Source organism: Siniperca chuatsi, linkage group LG22 (assembly GCF_020085105.1).
Source record: "Siniperca chuatsi isolate FFG_IHB_CAS linkage group LG22, ASM2008510v1, whole genome shotgun sequence".
Taxonomy (NCBI): Eukaryota; Metazoa; Chordata; class Actinopteri; order Centrarchiformes; family Sinipercidae; genus Siniperca; species Siniperca chuatsi.
In genome coordinates, this window is record NC_058063.1 from 3177475 (window position 1) to 3204832 (window position 27358).

The window sequence follows — 27358 nt, forward strand, 5'->3', positions numbered from 1 at the left end:
ACAGGCAGACAGGTAACAAACAGGTAACAGGAGAATGGGTTACTGGCTGGCAGTGGTGGAAACAGGGAAGTGAGTCCAATGTGGCTAAACAGTCCAATAAAGAGCAGGCAAAGTTCAAAATCCAACCAAGGTCCAAGGAAGACAAAGAATCCAAAACAGAACTCACGGTAAGAATGCCAGGGAACTAGGCACAGGAACCAGGTACAACAAAAAGTGCACCAAACGGTGACACACACAAATGTCAGGAACACCCACAAGACAGGAACAAAACTCAAGACAGGCGCACCACAAGACAGAAATCACAATCATCCAACACTGAATAAAGAAAGAGACCCGGACTAAATACCCTAGGGGAGGTGAGACAACGAGACACAGGTGCAAACAATCAAGGAAGGGCCAACAATCAAAACTGGAGGGAAAGCAAACAAAACAGGAAGTAAAACCACAAGACACGCAAGGAAGTGACAAAACCTTAAGCTACAACAGCAGGTGCATGGAGCTGCGTTCACAAACACTGACTGCCGTTTGCAAAGGCGTTTATAAATGCCAGCTGGCAATATAAAACTATATTAAAAGAAGTATAAAACATCAAATGGCAGGGACAAGGAGACAAATAATGACCTAACTGGCTTTCCATACACCTGCAACTGTTTATCTAACAGCTCACTGTGGCTGATAAGCTGTCAAAAACCAACTGACCAAATTGACTGTTGTGTTGTTTTGTTTTTAGACACATTTTCGATGAACAGTGACAAATGTATTTCTTTCCCTTCTTCACAATAAAAGCCACCCGTGTTTCACCGGTTGAACGCTTTTAATCTGAAGCAGTATATTGATTTCACAAAAATCGTAAGTACCAAAGCTGCAAAAGAAGCCCAAAGTTGTATTATTGTTATGTGTGTGAGGTCAGATGTCTTTCTTTTTCCTCTCCTTTAGGGAAAGAGACAATCACCTTGCCAATGTCTTCAGATGTCAAGACTCTCCTGATGTGTGTGTGTGTATGTGTGTGAAAAACAGAGAAGTATTTCACTGCAGTGGTTTGATTTTTGTCCACACACCCTGTATTAATGACTGGCAAAATAGTGTTTTATGTTCAAATAAACCTTTTAGAATTCAAACTTGTTGTTATGTCTCAGTTTGAACACCAGGAGACAGTAGTATGAGCTTGACGTCATATGTCCCTATCTGTTAATCTATCAAGCTGACATTGCAGAGTCCTCAGGTAAATCAACCAAAGGCCATTAAAAGCAAATTGTATCTACGACAATGCAGCTCTGTGTGAACTACTGCCATATATCAGAGAAATAACTCCTTACTATGACTGTAAGGCATTAAGCACCGGTTCTATCAGGAACATTGTGAGCTATTGCAGAATGGCTGCTGAAACAGAAATCTATTTTGGTGTAATAAGCAGTCAAGCTATAGGCCTTCGTGGCAGTGCAGATTTTTTAGTTTGTCGTTCGTTTTCTTGGTCAGTTTTAACAAAAGTCTTTAAATAATTTGCGACGGCCCTCCTGCTTTAGCAAGGCCTGCTGTGTGTGTGTTTCCCCTTGCTGCTGTCTGTTAGTGTTGCCTGCAGGTCCTGGTGGGCAGAGTTAATCAGGGCAACTGGGAGCACCTGGCCAGTCTCCCATGGGTGCTTAAGATCTGGCTGTCCAGTCCGCGATCTCTCCGTCATCCCTCCGGCATCATGTTATTGTTTGGTTGGCCCTGTTAGTAGTTTAGTTTCTATAATATACAACACTTCCATTCATCACTCAACCACTCGCCCATCTGCTGACATCCTGATACCACTGATTAACACACCTCAAAATGTCAGTATGTTTTTTTGTTTTTTTTGTTTAGCATTTTTTTGTAATAAATTTGTAAACCTGTCCCGTTTTTGTTATGGCCCACAAGCCGGGTCATGACAAATGATAGACAGTTTGGAACTAGCAGAGGCTGCTGTCTCCAAAGACAGTGAAGGTGTTAGGAGACTGTAGCTTATAGGGTTTTTAAAGGGCCCAGGTTGGTCCACTTTGGCTGTGCTGTGCCAACAGTGTTGTGCAAGTTCACACTTCACAAGCGCTAGCTCTAGGTTAAGTTCACACAGATTAAAATGAACTAGTTCACGTTCATAGTTTACAATTTTGAATTTTGAACTAAATTCACAGTACCAAAAAAATAAACTAGTTTACATTCATTTCTTCCATTTTTTTTCCTTTACAAAGTTTGAAAAACACAGTACGTGAGCATCGTTAACTCTCGCAGGAGTTAACGACGCTCACATTCACGTTCATTAGTTGCAAACAGATACATTCAGTTCACCATAAAGATGGGCATGTTCAATGAACGGAGCTCTCTGAGCGCATTCATGCACAACACTGCATGCCAAGCCAAGCAGTGATGACATGCATTTCCATTACAGCCTTACAGCAGGAGCTAGCCACGCCAATCTTATCTTTATCATGGTGGATATGCTTAGAAGCTGCCAAAAATGAAAACAACAGAATCAGACAAAAAATTAGCAACTTTCTTTTATTTGCTTGCAGTTACACATAATGTAGTACATGTTGATTCACATACTGTAGGTACACGGGTTGGTTGATGCCAGTGTGCTTTTGAAATGTAGAATACAACCTGATTTGCAAGGGCTTATCTGCATGTCATCTCTGATCAGTATAGAATTACAAACAAGCACCTTCAAAACCCAAGTTTTACTTCAAATATGGCCCTTTTGGCAGTGTAGGGAAGACTAAAATCAAAACACTGATACTTAGACTGCATTCCAGACACAATGGATTTGGAAATTAGTAAAGTAAGAAACTTAGGCAAGATATGTTATCCCCAATGATGTAGTCATTTGAAATCACACTAAACCTGACAACACTCTGTAAACAACGTTACTTTATTGAACATTTTTATTATTCTGAAAATAGACAAAGTTTGATTATTCAACACTCCATGACCTCTACCAATGATACTTGGTTAAGGATAAAGCTGAAAGGTAAAATAGCATTTGCAGTTGCTATTTTTTTCTATGCTAGGTAGCTACTAACATTGCAAAATGTGAACACATTAGCTGTTGCTTTAGGTACAGTATTTTACACCAAGCAAAATGTTTCTTCTGTGAATTTTTTCCTAGCTGGACCACTGAAATTAGCATGTCTACCTAGCAAGGAATGTTTAAGAGTAGCTGTTGCAGTTGTCAATTTTCTACACCAACCTATCTACTACATTGTACAAGTATTGACACATTAGCTGTTTTTTTGGGTGCAGTACTTTACGCAAACTAAAGAAAATCTCACAGGTATTTCTCACATGATTTTTTCCAAACTGGACCACTAAAATTAGCATGTCTAACTAGCAGGGAATTTCCGACTTCCAACTTCAAATGGAACACATCGTGCAGTATGATATTGTGCTGTGAACTACGCTGGCAGTTTCATTTCTACCACAATCTAAGCAACAAACTAGTAGTAGAAGCTTGTAGTTGTCTTGTAATGAATGTAGATTATGTAGATCTGCTTTGTCTGTTGTTCTAGAATACATCCCTCCATTAGAATGTGATGGATAACATGAGTGTCACTGAGTTGTGTTACAATGGATTGCTGTTGTATTTTCTGCCAGGAGATTGGAAAGGTATACATCAGACTCTAGCGATGGTGGAAAGTAAACCAAGCAAAAAAGGACCACTTTTACTTCAACCTAGAAACAATGATTGATTATCATGGTGGGAACAGTGATTATGGGACCAGCACTGGGAACACTGGCTGCATACATTCAGACATTCTGTATATAGCATAAATTGTACCACAGAAAACCCTCAGCGATACCACTGTTGGTCCCATGTCAAGTATTCTTCAAGATGACTCCACCATTTAAACAACTCCACACCACTTATTGCAGGGCATGTGCAGGCATCATAGTATGCAGCTGCTGCATGGAGTCAAATACACAGCTCTCAGTTACAGACATGGACATACATTTTAGAAAAAAGCGTAAGATCACAAGCATCACAAGCTGTGAGCATCACAAGCAACAGTGCAGCCAGGGAGCATTACTATAAGTATGGACATTTGTATCATTTGTGGCATTTGCATCAAAGCCATCAACTGTCATTAACATTCTAAGCAATGTCTGTCCATCCAACACTTTGACAACATACAGATTGTTGCCATCATCAGGCTCACATTCCCACCTGTACACAAGAACTATCAAAATGTAATGGCTAGATTGGCATAAAATTTACTAAACGCATTGTTTCTCCCCTAAAGATGAACCCTTCTATTTTGGACACTGCTTTACCTTTCCAATTACACCATCCTTGGCCTAAATGTCAGCTTTGTACAAAAGATATGTCATAATTACATTTAGGCTGCAGTTAATTATTACCTTTATTATTAATCTGTAAATTTATTCTTTGATTAATCTTCTAGTCTAAGTAATATCAGAAAACAATGAAACATGCCCATCACAATTTTCCAGAGCTCAAAGTGACATCTTTAAATGTCTTGTTTTGTCTGACAAACAGTTCAAAACCCAAAGACATTCAACTTCTAATGATATAAAACAAAGAAAAGCACATTTCAGAAGTTGGGAACAGCAAAGGTTTTTGCCTGATACGTGTCTAAAATCCACAAATCAAATATCAATCAATTATTTTTCTGTCTATCAACAAATACATTTTAATTATGATTAAACAACTAATCATTTTAGTACCAGAGCACATTCATGCTCCGAGGGGGATAAACCTTTTTTATTTGAATGGCCTCATGGCTTTTCCTCTTTGTCCGACTCTCGAGTTGTATAATGAACATTGCAGCCTTTAAGGGCCACAAGCCCAGTTTTAAACATATAGCCTTGTTTATTTTTATGTTGTGTTCTAGCAGTGCAGCTAGCCAATCACCAAGGTCAATCAAATTTGAAATTCTAACAAACGTCAATCATGGTTGACATTTTGAGTTGCGGTCTTGGGTGCCTTTCAGCCACATTTAGCTAGTGAGGAGCTAACTAGGCATCTAGGTTGGAAGTAGCAAAAGCATACTGTAGTATCCAAAAAAATAAATAATACAGTTTTGTATAGCTTTGCTAGTTAGCTATTACAGCAGTTTCTCTCATAATTTCCCTGTAGCAGCAGTTCCCAACCTTTTTTTGCACTACAGACCATTTTTTTATATTGACAACTTGCAGACCAGCTAATTAGGGTAGATGGTGGTGTCACGACTGAAAAAATAAAAGTGTAACATCTGATTATTATAACACACGTTAGGTCTTTTATCTTCACTACCTCCTCCTCAGAAAATCTCAAGATCTCTCAAACTCAAAAGTTGTTGCTTACTCATGCTAACTAGCTACATGCAAAAGTAACAGAAATATGGCAAAATCATACTGAGTAACTACATCGATGATGCGGGCAGATTACCTCATGAACTGATGACCTACTTTCAGAAGTTCAAAATCACTATCCGGTTATCATGGGCATGACAGAATGATAAGAAAAGATGCAGCTCAGACAAACCATGTCAAGTTAATTACTGCACAAAGTGCCTATAAAGTTATGTAATTATTATACAGTGTTTTTGATGCATCGTATCGTTTCCACGCAACCCGGTAGTAAATGCTCCAAGGCGCCGTACCAGTTTGCAGCACTATAGCAATGGCTACAAATCAGATGTTGTCAAGGGCTGGCTCATTTTGAGGTGTTATAAATGACACTGCTGCTCTGAATTTTCCAATCCTGGTTAACATTCGATTTTTAATGTAGCAGCTGCCTTGGGGGAAAAAAAGCTGTCTTAGCTAACTATTAACTAAACATTTTGGGAAACAGCTAGCCTAGTTCTGTCCAAAGTTCAAAAATACACCTACCAACACTTCTAAAACTCATTAACACGTTATATCTCATTTATTTAATTTGTTCACAAATAGAAATGTAAAAACCAACATTTGTGACTTTAGAGTTTAAGAGGTGTTAGTAGGTGTATATTTGAACTTTGGAGTAAGCCAGGCTAGCTGTTTCCTCCAACCCAAGCTAACCTCCTCCTGGCTCTAGTCTGGCTCCATATTTAACGCACAGACATGAGATTGACATTGATCTTTTCATCTCACTCTAGGCAAGAAAGTGTATTTCCCAAAATGTTTAACTATTCTTTACTGTCCAAATGTGCACAAGCCCTTTCATGTCAAAAATGCCTATAACATGAAAAATTGTGTTCACCGGATGAAAAGACACACTCTGATTATTATTGACACATAAATCTATTATGTGCCCATGCTGCCTAAACACATACTATTTATGATCGTTATACTTTGCAATAAATCAATGAATGTTAGTGATTTGGTTCTGAAAAAATGTCCACAAATTTCACAGTGTTCAGTGACTCCATAATCATAAGCCTTTGTTAACCATCTCCAGTCTCTGTAAAGTCTCCATAAAAAATCAGTCTGCAGCCAGCGATTAACGTATTGCTTCATGCAACTTGGTGAAAAACCTCTTTATATGTTTGGCAGAGTTTAAATATACAGATAGATATACAAGCAGTGCATTACAGCCACACAAAATAGATCATTCAGACATTTTAGAAAATAATTGTCTAATCAAGGATTAAATAAAGTAGGCTTAAAATTTCAAATTCAGGTTATTGTTTTGTTTTTACTTGTGTTGAATTGAATTTTCTTTTTTTGCAAAATACATACACACCTCAGATACAACCAAAAATAATGTCCTCGTGCACACACACACACAAACAGCTCCTCCTATGAGTGCATCTTTGCAAGAAAGAACACGCTCGTATTCAAAAGCAAACTGACTTTTCTTAATCTTGGCACAATTTGAGTGTAAGAAGGAAGCACTTTAATCTAGTCGTGGTTATAAATGTCCAACATGAAGGGTGATCATCTTGGATAAGCTTAACGGAGGCTGCTATTGCTGATGTTTGAGCTTGGATGGGTCTGGTTCGATAGTTTTCCTCTCTCGTCATGGTGCTGATACATGATGGAAGGTTTTCCGTTTTACATCCATAGCAGCGTGGCACTTTCTCTGCTCCTCTGAGCCAGCCAGAGGCTAAAACTGGGAGGTTTCAGTAAAGGAGATTGCATCTGTCTTGTCGACGGTGAAGCCTCCATTGACGTAGGATTTCTTCTCGCACTCTTCGTCATCCAAAGTGGCTTCTAGAGCAAAGGGGTTGGCGACGTCCACATCTGATGTCAGATCCATCCTCTCCAGTTCCCTCTTGGATAGTTTCTGGACGATTCCGGCTCCGTAAGCATCGCCAAGAACATTGATCATAGTACGGAATCGGTCCCTGAAACACACCACTCAAAGTCAATCTACAGCATCGCTCTTAAGTTAAAATTCAAACTTTTTAGTAGGAAAGGTAGGGAAAACAGTCCAGATAGAAGGTCAAGAGATAAACTTACAGCAGCCAATCCACAGCGACTATTAGAGTGACATCACTTGCAGGTAATCCAACAGCTGTTAAGACTATCACCATGGTGACAAGCCCAGCATTAGGGACTCCTGCAGCTCCAATACTGGCAACTGTTGCTGTTATACTGAAACAAAGAGACACAATGTCATAAATATTCTTCATAATAACATGCAGAAATGAAATGTTAAAGCTACATCTGAGAAATCTGCACATTAGTGGCCCCAAATGGCAGCAAGAGGTAACTGAAATTCTCAAGACCATCAGTAACCTAAGTGTGAGCAAGAAGAACTGTTGCTACTGAGATACATGCAGTATGTACCAAAACAGTAGATTAATAGTAGTAATAATAATAATAATAATAATGATAATACAGGGCATTACAAGGGCACAATATTTGCAAAGTAAACAATGTATATCAAATTAAGCTACAATTTTAGCTTTACACAGGGCATCTCTACGCATACGGATGTGCGTAGTCCTGCCTCAAATGGAACTCATTGGAAGTCAAGAGACTGTCCTCCCAAAAAAATGACAGCAACAGGTATTTGTTCAAAGGCCTAAAAGTGACATAGGTTTACATTTAACTGACAAAGCCCTTTAGACTCCATGTAAATTACTACTGTTGAGGGTCAAGAGCAAAGGCAGAACTTGCATGATGTTGTTATAGAGCCTCAAAACTTCGTAGGGAGAAGGTTGGGGTGGATGGACGAGTTGGCAAAGTGTGTTACTTTATTTTTCTATGAACAGTAAACTCTAATTTCTTTTAACCATGATCATGATCGTTCCCTAAGCTTAACCAAATAGTACTTTCTTTAATGCATGACTGCAAAGGTTCCATAACCTTAACCACGTAGTTTTTTAAACCCGAACCACAATCTTTACCTAACCATTACCAGGTAGAGTGTTTACAGTTACATTGTACTCTGACCCCCAAAAAATCTCAAGGTCAATTTATTAGCTTTTTCCAGACCTTTCAACAGAATCACATGGTCTTCATCAGCGGTAGAGCACGCATCATCATCATCATCTGCTGATGAAGACCATGAGATGCAGTTGAGAGCCCAGAAAAGCTGAGTGGACCTTGAGTAAAGACCTTGAACTTTCATGGAGACTCTCCATATCAACAGTTGTGCAAACTCCACCTGCTGATGGAGACGGTGAGATGGGGTTGAAAGTTCTAAAAAAAGCCATTTAAAGGTGGGGTACGCGATTCTAATCCAATACATGTATTTTTGTCAAATTCAGCAAATATCTCCTTACGTTCCGCTGGCTGTCCGTTCAGTGTGCGCGCTGAAAAAAATAAAATTTGGTGTGTGTACACAGCCCTGACTCTGTAAATGGGAAACATTGTTAACAGTGAGTCCTCCGTGCACGCCAAAGTTAGTCACAAGGTTCCACAAGGTTCTGTGCTTGGACCGATTCTATTCACCTTATATATCTCTAGGCAGTATTATTAGGAAGCACTCCATAAACGTTCATTGCTATGCAGATGATACCCAATTATATCTATCAATCAAGCCAGATGAAACAAACCAGTTAACTAAACTTCAGGCACACCTTAAGGACATAAAGACCTGGATGACCTGCAACTTTCTGATGTTAAACTCTGACAAAACTGAAGTTATTGTACTTGGTCCCAAACACCTCCGAGACAAATTATCTAAAGATATAGTTCTCTAGATGGCATTGCCCTGGCCTCCAGCAGCACCGTAAGGAACCTCGGAGTTATCTTTGATCAGGATTTATCCTTTAACTCCCACATAAAACAAACTTCAAGGACTGCCTTTTTTCACCTATGTAACATTGCAAAAATCAGGCACATCCTGTCTCAAAATGATGCCGAAAAATTAGTGCATGCATTTGTTACTTCTAGGCTGGACTACTGCAATTACTTATTATCCGGCAGCCCGAATAAGTCTCTTAAGACTTTCCAGTTGATCCAGAATACAGCAGCACAAGAACTGGGATAAGAGAAATACTAGCGTCTCTGCACTGGCTCCCTGTAAAATTTAGAATAGAATTTAAAATTCTTCTCCTCACCTACAAAGCTCTTAATGGTCAGGCACCATCATATCTTAAGGATCTCATAATACCATATTATCTGACTAGAACACTGTGCTCCCAGGATGCAGGGTTACTTGTGGTTCCTAGAGTGTCCAAAAGTAGAATGGGAGCCAGAGCCTTCAGTTATCAAGCTCCTCTCCTGTGGAATCAGGTCCCAGTTTGAGTTTGGGAGGCAGACACCATCTCTACATTTAAGAGTAGGCTAAAGACTTTCCTCTTTGATAAAGCTTATAGTTAGGGCTGGCTTGGGTGAGTCCTAAGCCAGCCCTTAGTTATGCTGCTATTGCCCTAGACTGCCAGGAGACGTCCCATGATGCACTTCTCTCCTCCTCCTCTCTCGCCCTCTCCATCTGTATGCATTTTTATCCCATTACTGCAAGTTACTAACTCGACATCTTCTCTCTCCCATAGTTCTGCGCTTTCTCGTTTCTCTCCTCTCTCCTTCTGTCGCTTTCAGCAGGTATTTCTGCCTCCGGAGCTGCAGAGTCTGGATCTGTGGTTGTGGACCGCCTGCTGCCCTTGTATTCTTCCTATAGCTGTCATTCCTATTATTACTAATTTATTAATATTAACACTATAATTACTATTCCCCCCCCCAAAACCTAACATGGCAGCGGTGGATGGCCGCTCACCATTGAGTCTGGTCCAAGGTTTCTGCCTGTTAAAAGGAAGTTTTTTCTTGCCACTGTCGCCAAATGCTTGCTCATGGTGGGATTTGTTGGGTCTCTGTAATTAATATTATAAAGAGTACGGTCTAGACCTGCTCTATAGGAAAAGCGCAATGAGATAACTTCTGTTATGAATTGGCGCTATATAAATAAAATTGAATTGAATTGAAACAAACAAACATTAATTCAGCCATGATTTGTGTGTCAGGTAACGTTAAACGACTTGCCCAGGGACATTCAGCTTACTTTCTAGTTTACCAAAATATGCTGTTGTTGTGATATTAGCTATAGTAGCAGGGCAGTTGTGAGTATCGCTGTCTGGAGCTGGAAACCGTCTCGTCCTCTCTGGCTGTTAACTTCGCATCAGCAACTGTAGGGACAGTTTGCTAACCCACAACCTAGCTAATTGCATACCCCAGCTTTAAGTGGCCCTTGAGACCATAAGATTTATTTATTTTTGTCAGACTGGACAAAGTGGTTATTTTAAGCCAAACCATGATCTAATCATGATTTAACACTGGCCAAGTGTTCAAATTCTTATGCTATTGATTAATGTCACTTTTCTGTTAACTCAGTGGCTGTGGGGCTTTTCAAAATGGAAGGGTGAACATTGGTAATTTAGCATAGACTATTGCAATGTAGCTTCCAACGAGTGAGAAAGAAATGCATTTATTAGCTCTGATGCATTAACGAAAGGTTTCTGCATGCATCTAACAACCTACTTAAAGGTCTAAATGACTCATCAGACACCAAAGTGTAGGTGTTTTTTGATGTTTGCTTCACTTCTATATTAACATTTAGATAATTATATTACTATCTAAATATGTATATGTGTGTATATATATATATATATATATATATATACAGTGATAACTTCCTTGGTATGCACACTGTGGATGTTATCCATGATGTCACGTTTGTTTTTACGTGTTAGTTGTTTTACCTGTTGTCTTCAGTATTTTATGTTTTCCAGACAAGGTATGATTGGAGTCAGGAAGAAATTTCTACCTTGCTCAACAATAGTAGTATTTTATAGTATCATAAGTTGTATTTTATAGTATCATAAGTTCTATTTTATAGTATCATAATCTGCAGTTAGGAGTGCCCCTAAGCAACTATGACGTACCTGATAGTAACAATCTGGCCCACGTCCAGAGCGTAGTCATTCAGCTGAGCGATGAAGATGGCAGCCACCGCCTCGTAGAGCGCTGTGCCATCCATGTTAATGGTGGCACCCACTGGGAGGACGAACCGGGTGATCCGTTTGTCGATGCGATTGTTCTCCTCGGCACATCGGAAGGTGACGGGCAGGGTGGCAGAGCTGGAAGACAGGACAGCGGTTGGCTTTATTACTGTGACCTTATGTCTTGGCACACAAGGGTCTTGATTCATAAATATGAAAATGTGTAATTTCCTGTGGTCCTAATGTTAAATATATAACTATCTTTATGTTGCTTTTAAGGCAATGTATGCATAAGTAGTGTTAGTTTTAAAATATACGGAATATGATTTGACTTTACAAGCAGAGTGAAGAGCTCAGTGGATTCTGACCTGGAGGAGATCATGAGTGCTGTTACCAGGGCCTGAGCCATTCCCAATGTGAATGTATATGGGTTCTTCCTCACAATGACAAAGAAGATCAGTGGCAGACAGATGGTGGCGTGGATAACTAGACTGAGGGACAAAACAGACATTATTATAGAACAATGTACTTGAGGGGAATTGCTATATATTGTATAAAAAAGCACAATATTAGACTTTTAAAGAAATAGATACACTTCCATATTTCCATAATCATCAGACAAAAAAAGTGCTTTTAGTTTAATATCATTTTTATTAATTATTCAGTTGCCTCATGAAGAATTAAGCTTTCTGAATTGGGTGCACATTGTCATGTCACGATGTAATTATAATCAATATGATGCACTCCCACTATGCTTATACTGTTTTCCTTACAGAAGAATCACTCATGGAGTAGTACGTGTTGAAAATGACATGGGATTTCACATGGTTTTTGGTACAAATGTCAAATTTAAAGAATAGGTTTCTGTGTTTTCCAGCCCATTCCTTATTAAAATGTTATGTAGCATCATTTATAATCATATATAGAACAAACTTATCTAAGCTTCAGTTTTCAGAAACTAACCACTCTACTGAAGCTTACTGCAGCACCTCATTGGGCTTAAACAGTCCATTGGGGCGACTGTTAAAGGAACAGTTCAACATTTTGGAAAATGAGCTTATTTGCTTTCTTTTAGATACAGAGGAGTTAGCCTAGCTTTGTATTAAACTGGAAGCAGGGATAAACAGCTAGCCTGACTCTTTCAAAAGTATTAAAAAAAATACCTACCACCAACACCAATCGGTGGTATTTACATTTCTGTTCATGTACAGATGAAACAAATTCTCTTTTACTCTTTTTTTATCAGTATAGGCTGACATTAATGTGAGCTTATTTAGTGTTTTCAAGGCCTGAACAAATACTCCATTTGATTATATTCAAACCCAGTGAAAAACTGCAACAGAATAATGTTTCTCAAAACTAAAGCTATCTGTTAAGTTGTACAATGCACAATTATAGTAGTTATTGGGAAACAGCTATTTAATAATAATGACTTTTCACATGACAAACACGCATGAAATTAAGTGAGGTGTGAAATTAGAAATATGAACATGAATTACATCATTTTTAATTTACATTGCATCACAGCAGACACTTTTTTGAGTGACAGCTGGTAGATCATACTCTTCAAATCAACATCACATGCAATTATTATATCCCAGAAGTGTTGTGCATTTTCACATAAGAGCGTGGAATTTTCACAGTGAAGTTTTGGCTTAGAATGTGATCACTGTCTGCAGTTTTGGAATGACTATAGTGCACTTCACACCTTACTTCCAGTATGAAGATTCTGATCAAAATGACCAAGGCATAGAATTAAGGGAGTACAAGCTCAAATGTCAGTTGACCGAACTTACTTTTAAATAGATTTCAGCTACAGTGCTTACAAAAAGGCAATTTTTTTCACTTTACTTTGACATTAAAGAGTCTTTCTGATGATTATGTCAAAACCTCTTAATTACATCTGCTGTGATTCATAGTCATAAAGCAATAATGCATGAAAATGTTTTTTATAGGCACTGTATGTTGCAAGTGTGAACATTGTGCACACATATTGTCACAGGAGCACTCTGAGCCTTTGACTAACCCTGGGACTTAACTGGAAGGGATTTATTGTACAGTCTTTAATGGTGTCACTTAGATTTAGAGGCATGAGGGAAGCTTTCATTACTGCATCTGCAGGTTGAGCAGTTTTAAATGTCCTTGGCCCTTATCAGTGCCTACACAGAGCTCAGCTTTTACTGTATCACTGGAGGGAGAATCAGCCCAAATGCCAACCATAAATCCCAGTGTCTGGAACAGGCGGATACAGAGTAAGGGACTTACCCACTCAGCACCGTCACCATATAAAGACCCATCTTCTTGAAGATCTCCCAGTCTTCCACCTCGATGATCTTCGCAGCAATTAGGAACAGGATCCCTACTGGCATGTAGCTGAAAAAACATAAAGTTTGAGTCCTTTGGGGAAGGAATCTAAGAATATAGCAAATATTGTGCATTTGGATTACAGATGAAATGATGAGTTGATTAATTGATTAGTCAATCAACAGAAAAATTGCAACAATTCTAATAATCTATTAATACTTTGTCATTTTATGAAGCAAAAAATCAAAAAAATTCACTGGTTCTAGCTTCTCAAATGTGAATATTTGCTGGTTTTAAAAATGTATTTGATTATTGTATCTACCAAAGATCCAACCTGACCTGGTATTAGGTGTTTTATTGTGCTTACTTTATTAAGCTCTGGACAGGTTTACATTTTCAAATGTAATTTATGAAATTTTATTACATACTTTCTCTTTTTGACTGTGCCAAATTGAAATGTGTTACAAGTAGCTAGAAAAATCCCAGTGGAAAGGTATATAGAAACAGATTAAAGAGTCGCACTGGAAAAGGGGTGAAATTTGCGTGTCCACCCGGGTGTCATGGTTACATTCCTGCTGATCAGAGCTGGAGCTGATAAATACAGCAACACTAAAGTTTTATTGAAAGTAGCAAGGCTATCCCACTATTTAGTATATAAAAGAGCTTGTTGCTGAAAACATTACATTATTTTGAAAATAGCTATGCTACCTGAAAGCTACTGGGAAATGTAGTTAAACTAGTAGTGTTGCTGCATGACGCTATACGTAGGGATGTTAACACTGGCAATGGATGAAATTTAACAAAAACGTAGCTAGAGGGGAGCTTCTGAAATCCCTAATGATTATAAGGGCCATTATAAGGACATTGTTGTGACAACTTCTAAAAAAATACTACTCTATAAACAGTCTAGAAATTGCAATCCTAATCTGACATAGAGTAGCAAGAACTGAGTAATGAGTACTTTTACTTTCATACTAAATATAGTTTGCTCATACTACTTATGTACTTATACTTCAGTAACATTTTGAATGCAGGAGTTTTACTTGTAATGGAGTATTTTTACATTGTGGTATTGTTACTTTTTTACGTAAAGGATCTCAATACCTCTTCAACCACTGCAGATGAGGTAAATAATTTATTTTGTGTTATGCTATAGTGTCACATGCTGGTAGTTAGATGTAATTTGTGCAATGCTGTTGCCACTAAACACGTAACCTAAGAGAAATAGCTTATTGGCTAATTAGTCTGAACTACTTGTGTCGTGTACTGGTGGGCCACAGTGCCATATTATGTGTTGGTCTATTAAATATTATTGCCATTTGACAAAAAATATCTTAACCTAAGGTACAATTGTTAGCTTTTTCTAAAACTCACTGTCTTCCTCAGCACATGGCATTTGTAGCCCCATCCTAATAACTCCATCTGGTGAGAAACATCATGAGATGCAATTGAAAACCCTGGAAAAAGCTAGTAAGTGGACCTTAAGTTAAGATTTTGTTTTCGTTAAACTACTGTTCCCAAGGTCAAAAGTGTTAAAACCTTTTTGTCAGTCTAAAGCAAGCATATCACTTCGTCTTTGAGAAAGGAAAAACATGGTGTCTCAAATTTGGCAGCATAAGTCAGGTTCAGCCAGGCTGGATCTTAAAAAACTGGGTGCTGCCCAAGTTTAGGTCTAAGTTTTAGTCCCATGTAGAACTTAAGGAGTCATTCTTTTGTCAGTCCACCATATAGCTTTAAAGATTTTTCCCTTTGGAACCCCGTACCTGTGGATCAGTCTTTCATACATACCACATAATGATCTGGACCAGTTTCATGGTTGCTTCATTCAGGGCATCAAAAAATTCCAGGAGGATACGGCCCTTTTCACCCATCTTTCCAATGACAAGGCCAAAAGCAACACAGAACACAATAAGGCCCAATACGTTGATTCCATCTGAATACGTCCCGATGATTTTATAGTCCCTGGTTACATTCTGCCAAGAGAGGAAACAAGGAGGCGATTCATTCAGCTAACCAAGACCAGGACAGAAAGCTGCTTTCACAACCACATTAGTTTACTCTAAAGACACAGTGATGAGCTGTGCAAATGTTCTCTATGGGATCACAGCCCAATGACCCATGGCTATTTATGACTCATTATTGGGTCTTCTGATGCATTTAGATCAGATGATGGCTGCCAGGTGCAGAAACATGAAACGTAAAGTGCAGCAGATGGATCAACAAGGACACACTGTTGTCATGTAAAGATCAAAACCCAACAATCATGTTAATGGATTTCTCCACTGAATACACTGGTGAACTCTGGTACAATTGCAGCTTTTCTTGCTTGACAAACAAGGCAATGCATTAAAAGCATTAAGGTACTGACTGATCTAGATGAACAGAATAGAGTAATGTGCACACCTACCTCTACCACTGCCATGATAGTAGTTGCGAGAGGTGGAATTGTGGTGGTGTTAGCTGAAACTTTCGAAGGCTCCAGCTCTATGCGCTTGGTCTTGTACTAGAGTGTAATTGGTCACATTTCACAACATCAGAGATACGTTCACATGGCTACATACTATATACTCACCAGATCAGGTTTAAATGACACTTTAAACATGGGTAGAAAGTGGAACAGGTATGAATGATGGATGTGCAAAGCCTCTTACCTGCTGAAAACAAGCCTGCACCAGATTTTCTGGAAACATGTTTCTGTTGATGGGAAAAGACAAGATTGGAGGTAAATGAAAGACACAGAAGATAATGATGTGTACTACAATCATTCTTTGACAGATGGGTCATTGCAACGACTCTTTATGTAAGTCAAAATCCGGGAGAGAATGATTTTCATATTCATAAAGAAGTTGTGAATGTGGATACCTTTGTTTTGAGTAATGGAGCTAAAACACTGAAATCAGTTACAGTATATGCAGATGCCTTCCTCAAGGCTGCCAAGATTTTGTCAATAGAAAGTTATGAGGGAATTGAATTTTCAGTACATACTGTACATTGTTTTCAACAAAAGCAGTTGCCTTTAATTCAAGAAACTGAAGGTTGGATATGTGAACCTCTTAGCTCTGGAATTAAAGGCCACAGTATGCTACAAACAAAGTACTTGTTGGATCATCTAACAGCACCTGAAAACCCCTTTCTGACGGCCGAATCAACTTTCCATGCTGAGGTAACGTTTCAAGTTGACGTAACTTTCAGAGTAGACAACTATCCCAGCTGATGTAACATTTCGAGTTGACGCAACTTTCTGAAACAGACAATCCCATGATCACAAACACTTCTCTCTCAAGCTCTCTTTTTCATTCTTCACACAACATCACTTTTCGTGTGTACGACTTAGCGTAACACCAAGAATGCTTGTGATTAGAAACTGTCCAAAAGTGCCATTTTCTCCATTTGTGCAATTCATTGTGTTGAGACTACGAAGACATGCAGAAGACACAGAGAGATGGGGAGGCACTGGGATTCAGCCTGGAGGAGACTATGATGGCAGGTTTTTCCCCCTGCATTCGACTGTGGCTATTCAGAACAAGTATAAACACTTTTGCCTTTTGATGTGGTTGAACGACACGTTGTACTAACTAACTGGTTTGAAGCATGACAGAATAGAGGTGACAAATGATTATTGACTGATTACCACAAGTAATATTAATTAATTAATAACTATTGGGGAAAGACCTATGGTTGCAGTCTCTTTCACTTCAACATCTGAATGACTGGACGCTTCATTATTATGGGAATTTCCATCACGTGGCTGGGAGATCACCTTAGGAGGTCCAAGAGTGTGTCAACTGTTGTGACATTGGGTGTGGTCCCGGCTCTGTCAATGTGCTCAGCTGTCTGAGAGACTCCTGGTTTGATAGTCATCACCAAAATAATGCCTGCAAAGGATGACACCGGTCAGTATGCTGTGATGACAGTATAACTCATACAATAGGTTTCATATCAACCACCACTTTTACATAACACCATTTGAGTGACTTAACTGTAAAGCAACTGAAATACACAGGAGAATTTAAATACAGTGTTACTGAGAACTAGAGAAGTGAAGACGGGCTCAGGAGAGGGAAACTATCAACTCACCAAGAATAACTGCAATGATTGTTGTTGAGAAGTAATAAACAACAGCTCGCAGACCTATCTTTCCTGATACCTCAGAGTCCAGGGCTGCAACACCTGTGGACAAATTGAATTGTTTAATTGAAATGTAAACCACAAGATTCTCCCACCAGGTTTTAAAAGACAAGACTTGAGATTTTGAAGTCTGATCAGTTGAACATCGCACAAAATCGCTCTAACTCAAAATCTTCACATTTGTATGTGAACATTTTTCTTTTATACAACAGTTTATCTGGTCATAAATTTAACAGATTGGGCCTTTAAAACTTCAACCAGCAGTCATGGCATAGACAGGTGATGAGAACATCAACACGACATTTCGGCATAGAGGCTGCACTCTGATAGTAGGTCAGTCATAAAATGGTAAATGGACTGCATTTATATAGCACTTTTCTAGTCTACCGACCACTCATAACGCTTTACAACACATGCCAACATTCACCCATTCACAGACACATTCATACACTGATGGCAGAGGCTGCCATGCAAGGTTCCAACCTGCTCATCGGGAGCGGTTAGGGGTTCAGTGTCTTGCTCAAGGACACTTCGACACTCTCTCTGGAGGAGCCGGGGATCCTAGGCCAAGTGGCTACATGAAAGTAGCAGCTGTAAAGCTGAATAAGTACATTCAGCTAAGCCTGGCATGTTATTTTGTAGCTTGCTAAATGTATATGGATTATATAATGTGCTTTGATTGAATTAAAAATTGACAACTTCTTCTAAAATCACTTAATTATTAACCATATTTCACCCTCTGTTCTGCCTACAGGACGCTAGCACTATGTTGAATTGTCACAGACTGCTATTACTGTGTAACAATACATAAATATGAACATGTAATACAGGTAATGATTGATTGGACTTGTCTTTTTGGTTCTTTGGGTCCTTTTCAAAAAGAACAACCTGTCATGAAAATAATTCAGGTACAATGCACAGCAGAGTATATATCTGGAACCTTAAAAATATGGTGTCTCCCTACCATCAAAGCACTCTGAGAGTCCAGTTATATAATAAATCCTTGAAAACCTTATGTCAGGTTTTTTGCAAGGGTGTAATGATCAAAAAATACTACTGCAAAACTTGGGTGGGTAGTAAGAGGTTAAACACATTAATGTTATTATTTTTTTATTTATGTATGTTGACATTCATGATGACATACATTTTCTGTCCATTCTATCATAGATAGAATGCTTTACTAAAAAGGGCTTTTAAATAATAGTTTGACAAAATAATTTGAACTCAATGTCCACTTACTCGCTTTTTTCCTGAGCTTCACCCCATCCTCATAATATTGGATTATGAGGATGGGGTGAGCTCCATTCTTTGACTACAAAGTACTAAATACCAAGCACTAAATTAGTTCAGCCATGATGTCCATCACTTGATGAAGACAGAGATGCTGATGAAAGCTAAAAAAAAAGATAGTAAGTGGACCTTGAGTTAAGATTATTTTGTCAAAGCTGTTTTTTCTATTTATTTTGTGGCATTTCAAGCCTTTATTCAATCGCCGACAGTGGAGAGATGACAAGAAACAAGGAAAGATAGAAGTTGGGAATTAAATGCAACAAAGGTCCCTTGCTGGATGTGGACGTTGTGGTTCATGGTCGGAACCTTAACCTTTAGGCCATCATGGCACCCCTGTCAAAGTTCTGAGTAAGTTATGGCACACAGTGAGAAATAATGGTACCCAGGTGGGGAAAACTCTAGGGAAGTGCAGGTGGAAAAAACTAATTCTCGCTGTCAACAACAACCAATACAGGAACTGCTGTCATGGACAAACAATGGAACAAAATGCACAAATTAATCTACAAACACAGTTACATTTTAATTAGCAAGATCAATCTGATGCAGCTGCATTATAATAAACTTTGTTTATGTAGCACTTTTCGTGTGTCACGATCCTGCAAGTCTCCTCCTTGCTTTCCTGTGTTTTCCCCCTCCTTGTGTTCCTGTGAGTCCCCTGATGGGTTTTTCCCTGTCGATGTGTGTGTGTGTGTATGTGTGTCTGTCTGGGCGTGGCGCTCCATACTTGATTCCACTGTCAATCACCACCCACCTGGCTCTACCTGCTGCAGACCTGAGACTACTCCACAATCAAAACTCTGCAGTATATATACCCTGGCTCTTCACTCCAGTCTTCGCCAGATCATCAGTTAACCTCCGCGGTAACAGAACAGCCAAAGATACCTAGTCTTGTGTGTTTGCCTCATGTGCTTGAATTCCTGTCTGACCCGTTGTTATCCTGAGCTCAGGTTCGCCTCTCAGTTGAAGACTCCTGCCTGTCTGCTCCGCTGTCTGCCACACCAAACAATTCCCGGAATCCACGTGACTGTCTCCATTGTCTGCAACCACCTCTCCATGCCAGACTCAACCACAACTCATGGAACCATTCCCTCTGCCTGCTTCTCTTCTCCTCTCCACCGGCTTACCGACTCATTCCCCCTCCCCTCCGTGAACTCTAATAAACGGTGTTCTTATCCAACTAACCCTTCTCTGAGTTTGAGCATTTGGGTCCAGCTATCTCTGTGAAACGCAACAGAACGATCTGGCCAACATGGACCCAGAAGACTCCGACCCCGACGTCTCCTCCTTCCAGAAGGTTCTTTCTAACCAAGGACAACGCTTGGGACAACATGAACACCTCCTTCATACACTCTCCGAGCGAAGCCAGTTCATGGTAAATCAATTGTCTCAGTTGTCTGCCCAAGTTGCCATATTAATTACTCAAGATTCTCAGTCTGTTCCTACAGCTTCTCCCAGCCTGTTTTGTTACAGCTGACCTTCTCCACAGACCAATCTAAGGTTCATCACATTTTGGGATTATTGAGAGGATGAGCTTTGGCCTGGGCAGAGGCAGTTAATGATAACCAACCAGTGGCTATGCTAGCTTTTGATTCATTTGTGTCTGTGCTATGCAATGTGTTTGACCACCCAGATCACAGGGGAAATGCTGCTAAGAGGCTGCTAAACCTCCGCCAAGGTGCCAAAAGCGTAGCAGATTATTCTGTGAAGTTTAGGACCCTGGCTATTGACACGTGATGGAATGATGAGGCAGTAATGGGAGTATTTTTGAACGGGTTGAATGAAGTATTAAAGGACAAGTTGGCCATTTGTGATGAACTTAGTAACTTTGACTCTTATATTTTTGGCTATCAGACTGGACAACCATCCTGTCCCGTACGGCCAAAAGATTTGGCTCATCAATAACTGTGGGGGTATTGGTGAGTAAAGACATTTCCACCCCCACCCCACCCCACCCTCTTCATGGGGAAGAATCACTCACAATCAAATCACTGTGGCCATGCATCGACTATCGTGGGTTAAACCACATCATAGTGAGGAACAAGTGTCCTCTCCTTCTGATCAACTCTGCCTTTGAGCCTCTCCATGGAGCTACAGTGTTCTCAGAAACGCATACCATCTGGTTCATTTCTGGGAGGGGGATGAGTGGAAAACTTTATTTAATACACCTCTGGGTCACTTTGAGTATCTGGTTATGCCTTTTGGACTCACGAACACCTCCACTGTCTTTCAAGCCCTAGTGACTGATACACTCAAAGACTTTCTCAACCACTTTGTTTTTGTTTACTTGGATGACATACTCATTTTCTCCCATACCATGTCTGATCATGTCTCCCATGTCCAGCAGGTTCTGCAGAGGTTACTGGAGAACAATCTCTTCATTAAAGCTGAGAAGTGTGAATTTCATGTGAAGTCAGTATCTTTCCTGGGGTATATCATTGAGAGTGGGAAGGTGTAAGCGGTTCCAGAGAAGATCAAAGCAGTTGCAGAATGGCCAACACCAACTACACGTAAGCAGCTGCAGCGTTTCCTGGGATTTGCCAACTTCTACTGCCATTTCATTCGCGATTACAGCAATGTGGCTACCCCTCTCACTAGACACACCTCTCCAGCCCAGCACTTCACCTGGTCTCCAGAGATGGAACATGCCTTCAAAATATTAAACAATTCATAGTAGAGGTGGACGCCTCGGACACTGGAGTGGGTGCCGTCCTGTCTCAATGATCTGAACCTGACCAGGAGCTCCATCCTTGTGCCTTTTTCTCCCGTCGCCTATCCCCTGCTGAAAGAAACTATGACGTGGGTAACTGGGAGCTCCTTGCCGTCAAATTGGCCCTGGAGGAGTGGAGACATTGGCTGGAAGGATCAGAACAACCATTTGTTGTCTGGACCGACCATAAGAAGCTCACATACATTCAGACTGCCAAGAGGCTCAACCCCCAGCAAGCGGTGGGCTCTGTTTTTTGGATGTGTTTAGTGTGTTTTTAAGAGGGATTTAAAAGAGGATATGGAGCTTGCCAGTCTGATCACCTCAGGGAGGTTGTGCCAGAGAGTGGTGGCCCTAACAGAAAAGGCCCGGTCTCCCTTGGTCTAAAGCCTGGATTGTGGAATGGCTAGCCGAGCCTTGGCTGAGGACCTCAGGTTCCAACCAGGCACGTATGGAGTCAGAAGATCAGAAATGTATTGGGGTGCAAATCCAGAGCAGGCCTTAAAAGATATTAATAATATCTTAAAATCAATTCTAAAATTTACCGAGAGCCAGTAACGAGAAGCTATAATAGGAGTAGTGTGCTCTCTTTTTTTTAGTTTTGGTGAGGAGTCTGGCTGCTGCATTTTGGACAAGCTGTAATTTATGTAAACTCTGTTGACTCAGACCTGTGTAGAGAGAGTTACAATAGTCCAAATGAGAGTTAATAAAAGCATGTTGGACAGTCTCTAGATTTCTGTTGGATGGAAATGAACTGATCTTGGAGATTCAGAAATCAAGAAAACAAGATTGGACAACTGTATGAACATGCTTGTTCATGGTTGTTGTCAAAGATGACACCAAGATTTTTGCAACTTTGGGCTATATTTTGTGACAGAGAGCCCAGATGTTTTGAAGCATGAGTGTTAGCTGTGCCAGGGCATTAGTAGCAGCTACATACAATACATTTCTCTTTGTCTTTTAATATTATTTTATTTCGACATAGCGAAATAGCAAGGGGCTAAATAAGTTCAGCAACGAGCAACTTCTCTTGGCCTGCAAATTTGTGACTGTCCAGTAGGACTGAAACTAATTCCTTTTTATCAGTTCATATTTATTCTCTTTGTCAATTAACTGATGAATTGTTTAGTCATTGTTAGAAAATAGTGAAAAATGTTCATCACAAGTCCCCAGAGCCCAAGATGACAGCTTCAAATAGTTTTTTTGTCCAAACAAAAGTTGAAACCCCAAAGATAATCAGTTTAATTTCATGTAAGACGAAGAAAAGCAGCATATTCTCACACTTTGGAGGCTTACCTGTTATCATGCTTGAAATGATGAGCGGGAGGATGACAAGCTTCAGCATTCGCATGAGGATCTCTCCTGGGAAGCCAAAATACTGCTTGTGGAGATGGGAGAGAGACGCATACTCTCTGACCACAACGCCCAAACTGATACCTGAAAGAAGAGAAAGAAACCATAAAGAATTCTTGGTTTCAGCTGAAGGAAAGAATGAAGTCCCTGGATCACAGAGCAGACAACAATGAAGGCTGCAAATATTCATCGGACAAGCACAATGCAACTTCATCATTAAGAACACTGAAATTGGTATTATGTCACTTAAATGACAGCTGCCATACCTTGGAATCAGTTTTAAATAAATAAATATCCTTCCTTGTTTTTCTTTTTATAATCATTTGCAATTATAACTATAGCACAGCACCGAGACATATCTCCATGATCTCGCTCTCTCTCTCCCCAGCTGATTTAGCTCGATGCGCAACTTAGTGGCTCCACTTACATAGCTCTCTCTCTCTCTCTCTCTCTCTCTCTCTCTCTCTCTCTCTCTCTCTCTCTCTCTCTGTCTCTCTCAACCCGACAATACAAATCCATCTACCAGACACCCACATAAACAGGCTCAGCGATCATCCATGATTTAATATTGCTTGATTTAACACAACATGTCATTAAATTTGCTAAGCAAAACCAATCTGCCCCATGTGTTTGACGTAGGTCACTCATAGAGTTGCTAGCGTAGCTAAAGACTCTTGGCCTCTGCATGCCACATCTCTCTTTTTGAAGCCTGGTTAGAATCAACCTCCTTATTCCACAGAAATATCCAGTTAATGAACCTCACATTGCCTGTAGGTGGCGCACATCAGCACATTATAGCTACAAGTCTAAACTGCTGTTCTTACACAGGTTGCACAACTGCAGGTCCGGAAGCTGCTAGGTCTGATTTTGGACACTCACACTGTGTGTTCTCCTTCACTTCACAGCTGCAATTATGATGCTTGCAATCATAAAGACTCACTCCATGATTTTATAACAGCACCAGACAGAATGCAATTTCCTCCCAGCCCACTGATGATGTTTTGAACTGTGCTGAGTTTAAAACAATGACAGTGAGATGGAAGAAATGTGGATATTTTGGGAACTATTAGGTCCTATGACAAAATCAAGACCTGTACCTTAACGCTGCTTTCTTTCAAAGCTACAAATGACCAGAAAGCAGCAAAATGTCCTTTTTAAAGTAATAAGTAAATAAATAAATACAATAAGGAAATAATAAACTAATCTGGGAGGCTTGATGGAAAGTGAGGTCATCAAGGTTAAACTAGGGATGACAGACTTTATTGCCGCTGTATATAACCTCTGCCCTACACCTGCAGTACATGAAAACATCTATAAAAATACAAAAAATACATTCTGAAAATTCCACAAAAGACTCATTAGCCTGGCTCTGTCCAAAGTTCAATACACCTACCAACACCTCTAAAGCTCAGTAAATCTCTCTTTTTTTAAATCTGTTCTCTACGGTGGCCAACAAGGGTTTAAAAAGTTACACATCACACATCATCACATTTTTTGGGGGGGTGTCACAAATAGAACTGACTTACCAAAAGTTGACAGGCTATGTTTTGGAAAGACATCCCCAAATTATCTCACAGGTATTAAATCACTAATGAAGCTGCTTTGATGACCGTGGTCACAAGATGCCGCTGTACGACCTGAGCATGTCAAATCAAGGAGCTTTATTGTCTCCTCGCAGTGCATCCCAGGATAACTGTCTAAACTCCCATGCCTAAAAACTTATATGTGAGGACAAAAAATTTCACTGGTGGGTTTAATGCAGGAAACCTTGCAGGCTGTAGGAAATACTATTTATGTGCATTTGGTCACTCCAACATTCATAACAGGCTACAGTCCATCTGTCACTACTGATGAGCATGGTATTATTATTACAGTAATTTCCCACCAGTTTTTTTTTTCATATTCCTTCAAATTTACCTTAATTTTCAGTTTCAAAAATACTTTACAAACTTTTTCTTTAAATCTGCGTGCTTTCGCGAAGTAAGTGCACGCTGCAGATCAGACTGCGCATGCGCAAAGTGGAGAAACAGTACTAAACGAAATGAATAAAAATAATGAACAGATGATACAGAGTATCATGAGTCACAAACCTTTTTAGTGTCCTCTGGAAACACTTCCGTTGTCGTTTTGTGTTTGCAGCGTGTTTCTGTATTTGGTTGTGTTGTGTGTTTTTGCAGCGTTTTCTAAATGCGGAGCATTTGTTTTTTAATTTGCTTGTGTTTTATCTATTTGCATTTGTTTTCTTAAGTTGCACTGCATTTGCCCTTGTCGGACACCGTAGCTCTCAAACAGAAATGTGATTTCAGTAGTAATTATTTACTAGAACAACAGCTGAGCCCACTGACTTTCCACAGTCTTGTCATCACATTAAGGTTGGTTTGGTACCATTGTGCCTGTACATAGACCAAAACCTGTGCTCACAGATCGTATCTTGCAATACTGAAGTGCTGGGCGGATAGATACACTGTTGTTTATCAAGAAATAGTTCCAACATGGAACTCCCCTTGAAACCACAAATTGTTCTTTTTACATTACTGTTTACATGCAGATTAAAATAATGAAGTATATGTTAATCAGTGACCTGTAGAGGTGTTGCAAGGTAAAAGTTTTGAACTTTGGACAGAGCCAGGCTAGCAGTTTCCCCATCTCCAGGCTAATTGCCCCCTGGCTACAGCGCTGTACTTAACACACAGACATGAGATTGATATTGATCTTCCCAGTTCACACAGAAAGAAAGCAAATAAGCGTAATTCCAAAAATTGTTGAACTATTCAATAATATAATATTTAATATACATTCAATCTAAATTTGTTTGGAAATGTAAGTGGATACTATCAACTCTGTCTGGATTAATCTAACATAGGCCATGCAGCTCAAGGTAACCTGTAATATGAAAAGAAAATACATCTAATAACTGAATTAAAAACATCTTAACCCTTTTCAAACCCAAACACCTGCTGATAGCTTGTGCTGTATGCACTGTGCTGTGGTGCCTCAGTGCTGGGACTCCTCACATAGACCCAGCATCAGCTGTCCATTCAGTCCAGTCACGTTTGACTGAGACACGTCCAGACACAGGGGGAGAGGACAGAGGTCTCCTACAACACCACACTCAGTACCAGTTCTCCATTCTTTTATGAAATATATTGATGAAATACAATGCATGTACTCCTTAACACGCATTTAGCATTTACTGTTGCTGTTTAGTCAAGCAGTGGCCAGCTGATGCAAAAGAGGTTGATTTATTTCAACAGTGACAGTAGCGGAAAGCAACACTGAATGGTAAAACACAGAGGGAGGGATGGACACATAAACAGCAATGAAGATATGCAATGATTAAAGCATCTCATTCTCTCAGCATACATGAGCAGACATTAAGGGGCTTACACATACCGAGCAGCACTGATAAAACGGTGGCAATTAGAAGCCAATTCCTCCTCAGCAAGCCTTTGAAATTCATGCCTCGTCGCTCTTTGTTACCCATCATGTCCATGGTGTTGCTTTTTCCTCCAAAAAGGGAGAAACAACAATGGCTCCCGTGGAGACACAAAAGACTCCTGCAGTCAGGATGTCAGATGCAGACGACGCAGTGGAGGATAGAGAAGCCGCGTTGCTACAGCAAAGGATGCAGCCGTCAGACGCTGCTGATGGCCAGCGATGGTGTGAGGGAGGGAGTGTGTCTGTATGTATTGGAGAGAGAGGGAGGGAAGGAGGGAGGGAGACGGTCTCCTTCTCCCTCTGCCACCCTTCCCCCACACAAGGTGTCTCTGACATTTTCTCCTTTTTATGAGTGACATCAGCCTGTGTTGCAGGCAGAGGAATTAGGAAGTATAGCAAAAAAAACCCAGTTGGAAACAAATTGAATATTAAAGGATGATTCCAATATTTTCTATGATCTAGTCTGACCTTAACCTAGAGCAGTTCCGTACTCTAAAACTAAGCTAAAAGTTTTTACTTTATGCAGCAAGACCATGCAGCTATGGTCTGAAAAGTACCTAAAAGTCTGCTGTCATTTTTTTATCTTAGAATTGCAACCTGATCTTTTATTATTGCCTGACTCAATAGACTGTTCTTACAGGCAGTGGGGTAGCACAAAAATCTGGGCCCCGCACATATGCAGCCTAAATGGGCAATTTAAGAAAACCTCTGCATAATTCAGTCCCCTTTTCTCACCATAACTGTGAAGCGTTCACTGTGAGGTTTTACAACATTTTAGAACATTACTCCCACTACAGATTTTTAGGTCTTCATTATG

General features: G+C 39.9%; 1 protein-coding gene across 1 annotated transcript; it reads right to left on the bottom strand.

Moving 5' to 3' along the window:
* Positions 1 to 2501: 2501 nt before the first annotated feature.
* slc1a1 (solute carrier family 1 member 1) lies at positions 2502 to 26800 on the bottom strand. The gene is made up of 12 exons (XM_044184624.1): positions 26497 to 26800; positions 23047 to 23187; positions 17706 to 17798; positions 17389 to 17503; positions 16280 to 16322; positions 16036 to 16131; positions 15417 to 15601; positions 13590 to 13697; positions 11693 to 11815; positions 11268 to 11462; positions 7399 to 7533; positions 2502 to 7283 (listed from the first exon to the last, which is right to left on the bottom strand). The coding sequence occupies exons 1-12, from the start codon at positions 26594 to 26596 to the stop codon at positions 7043 to 7045; spliced, it is 1575 nt and encodes a 524-aa protein (XP_044040559.1). The 5' UTR covers positions 26597 to 26800; the 3' UTR covers positions 2502 to 7042.
* Positions 26801 to 27358: the final 558 nt, after the last annotated feature.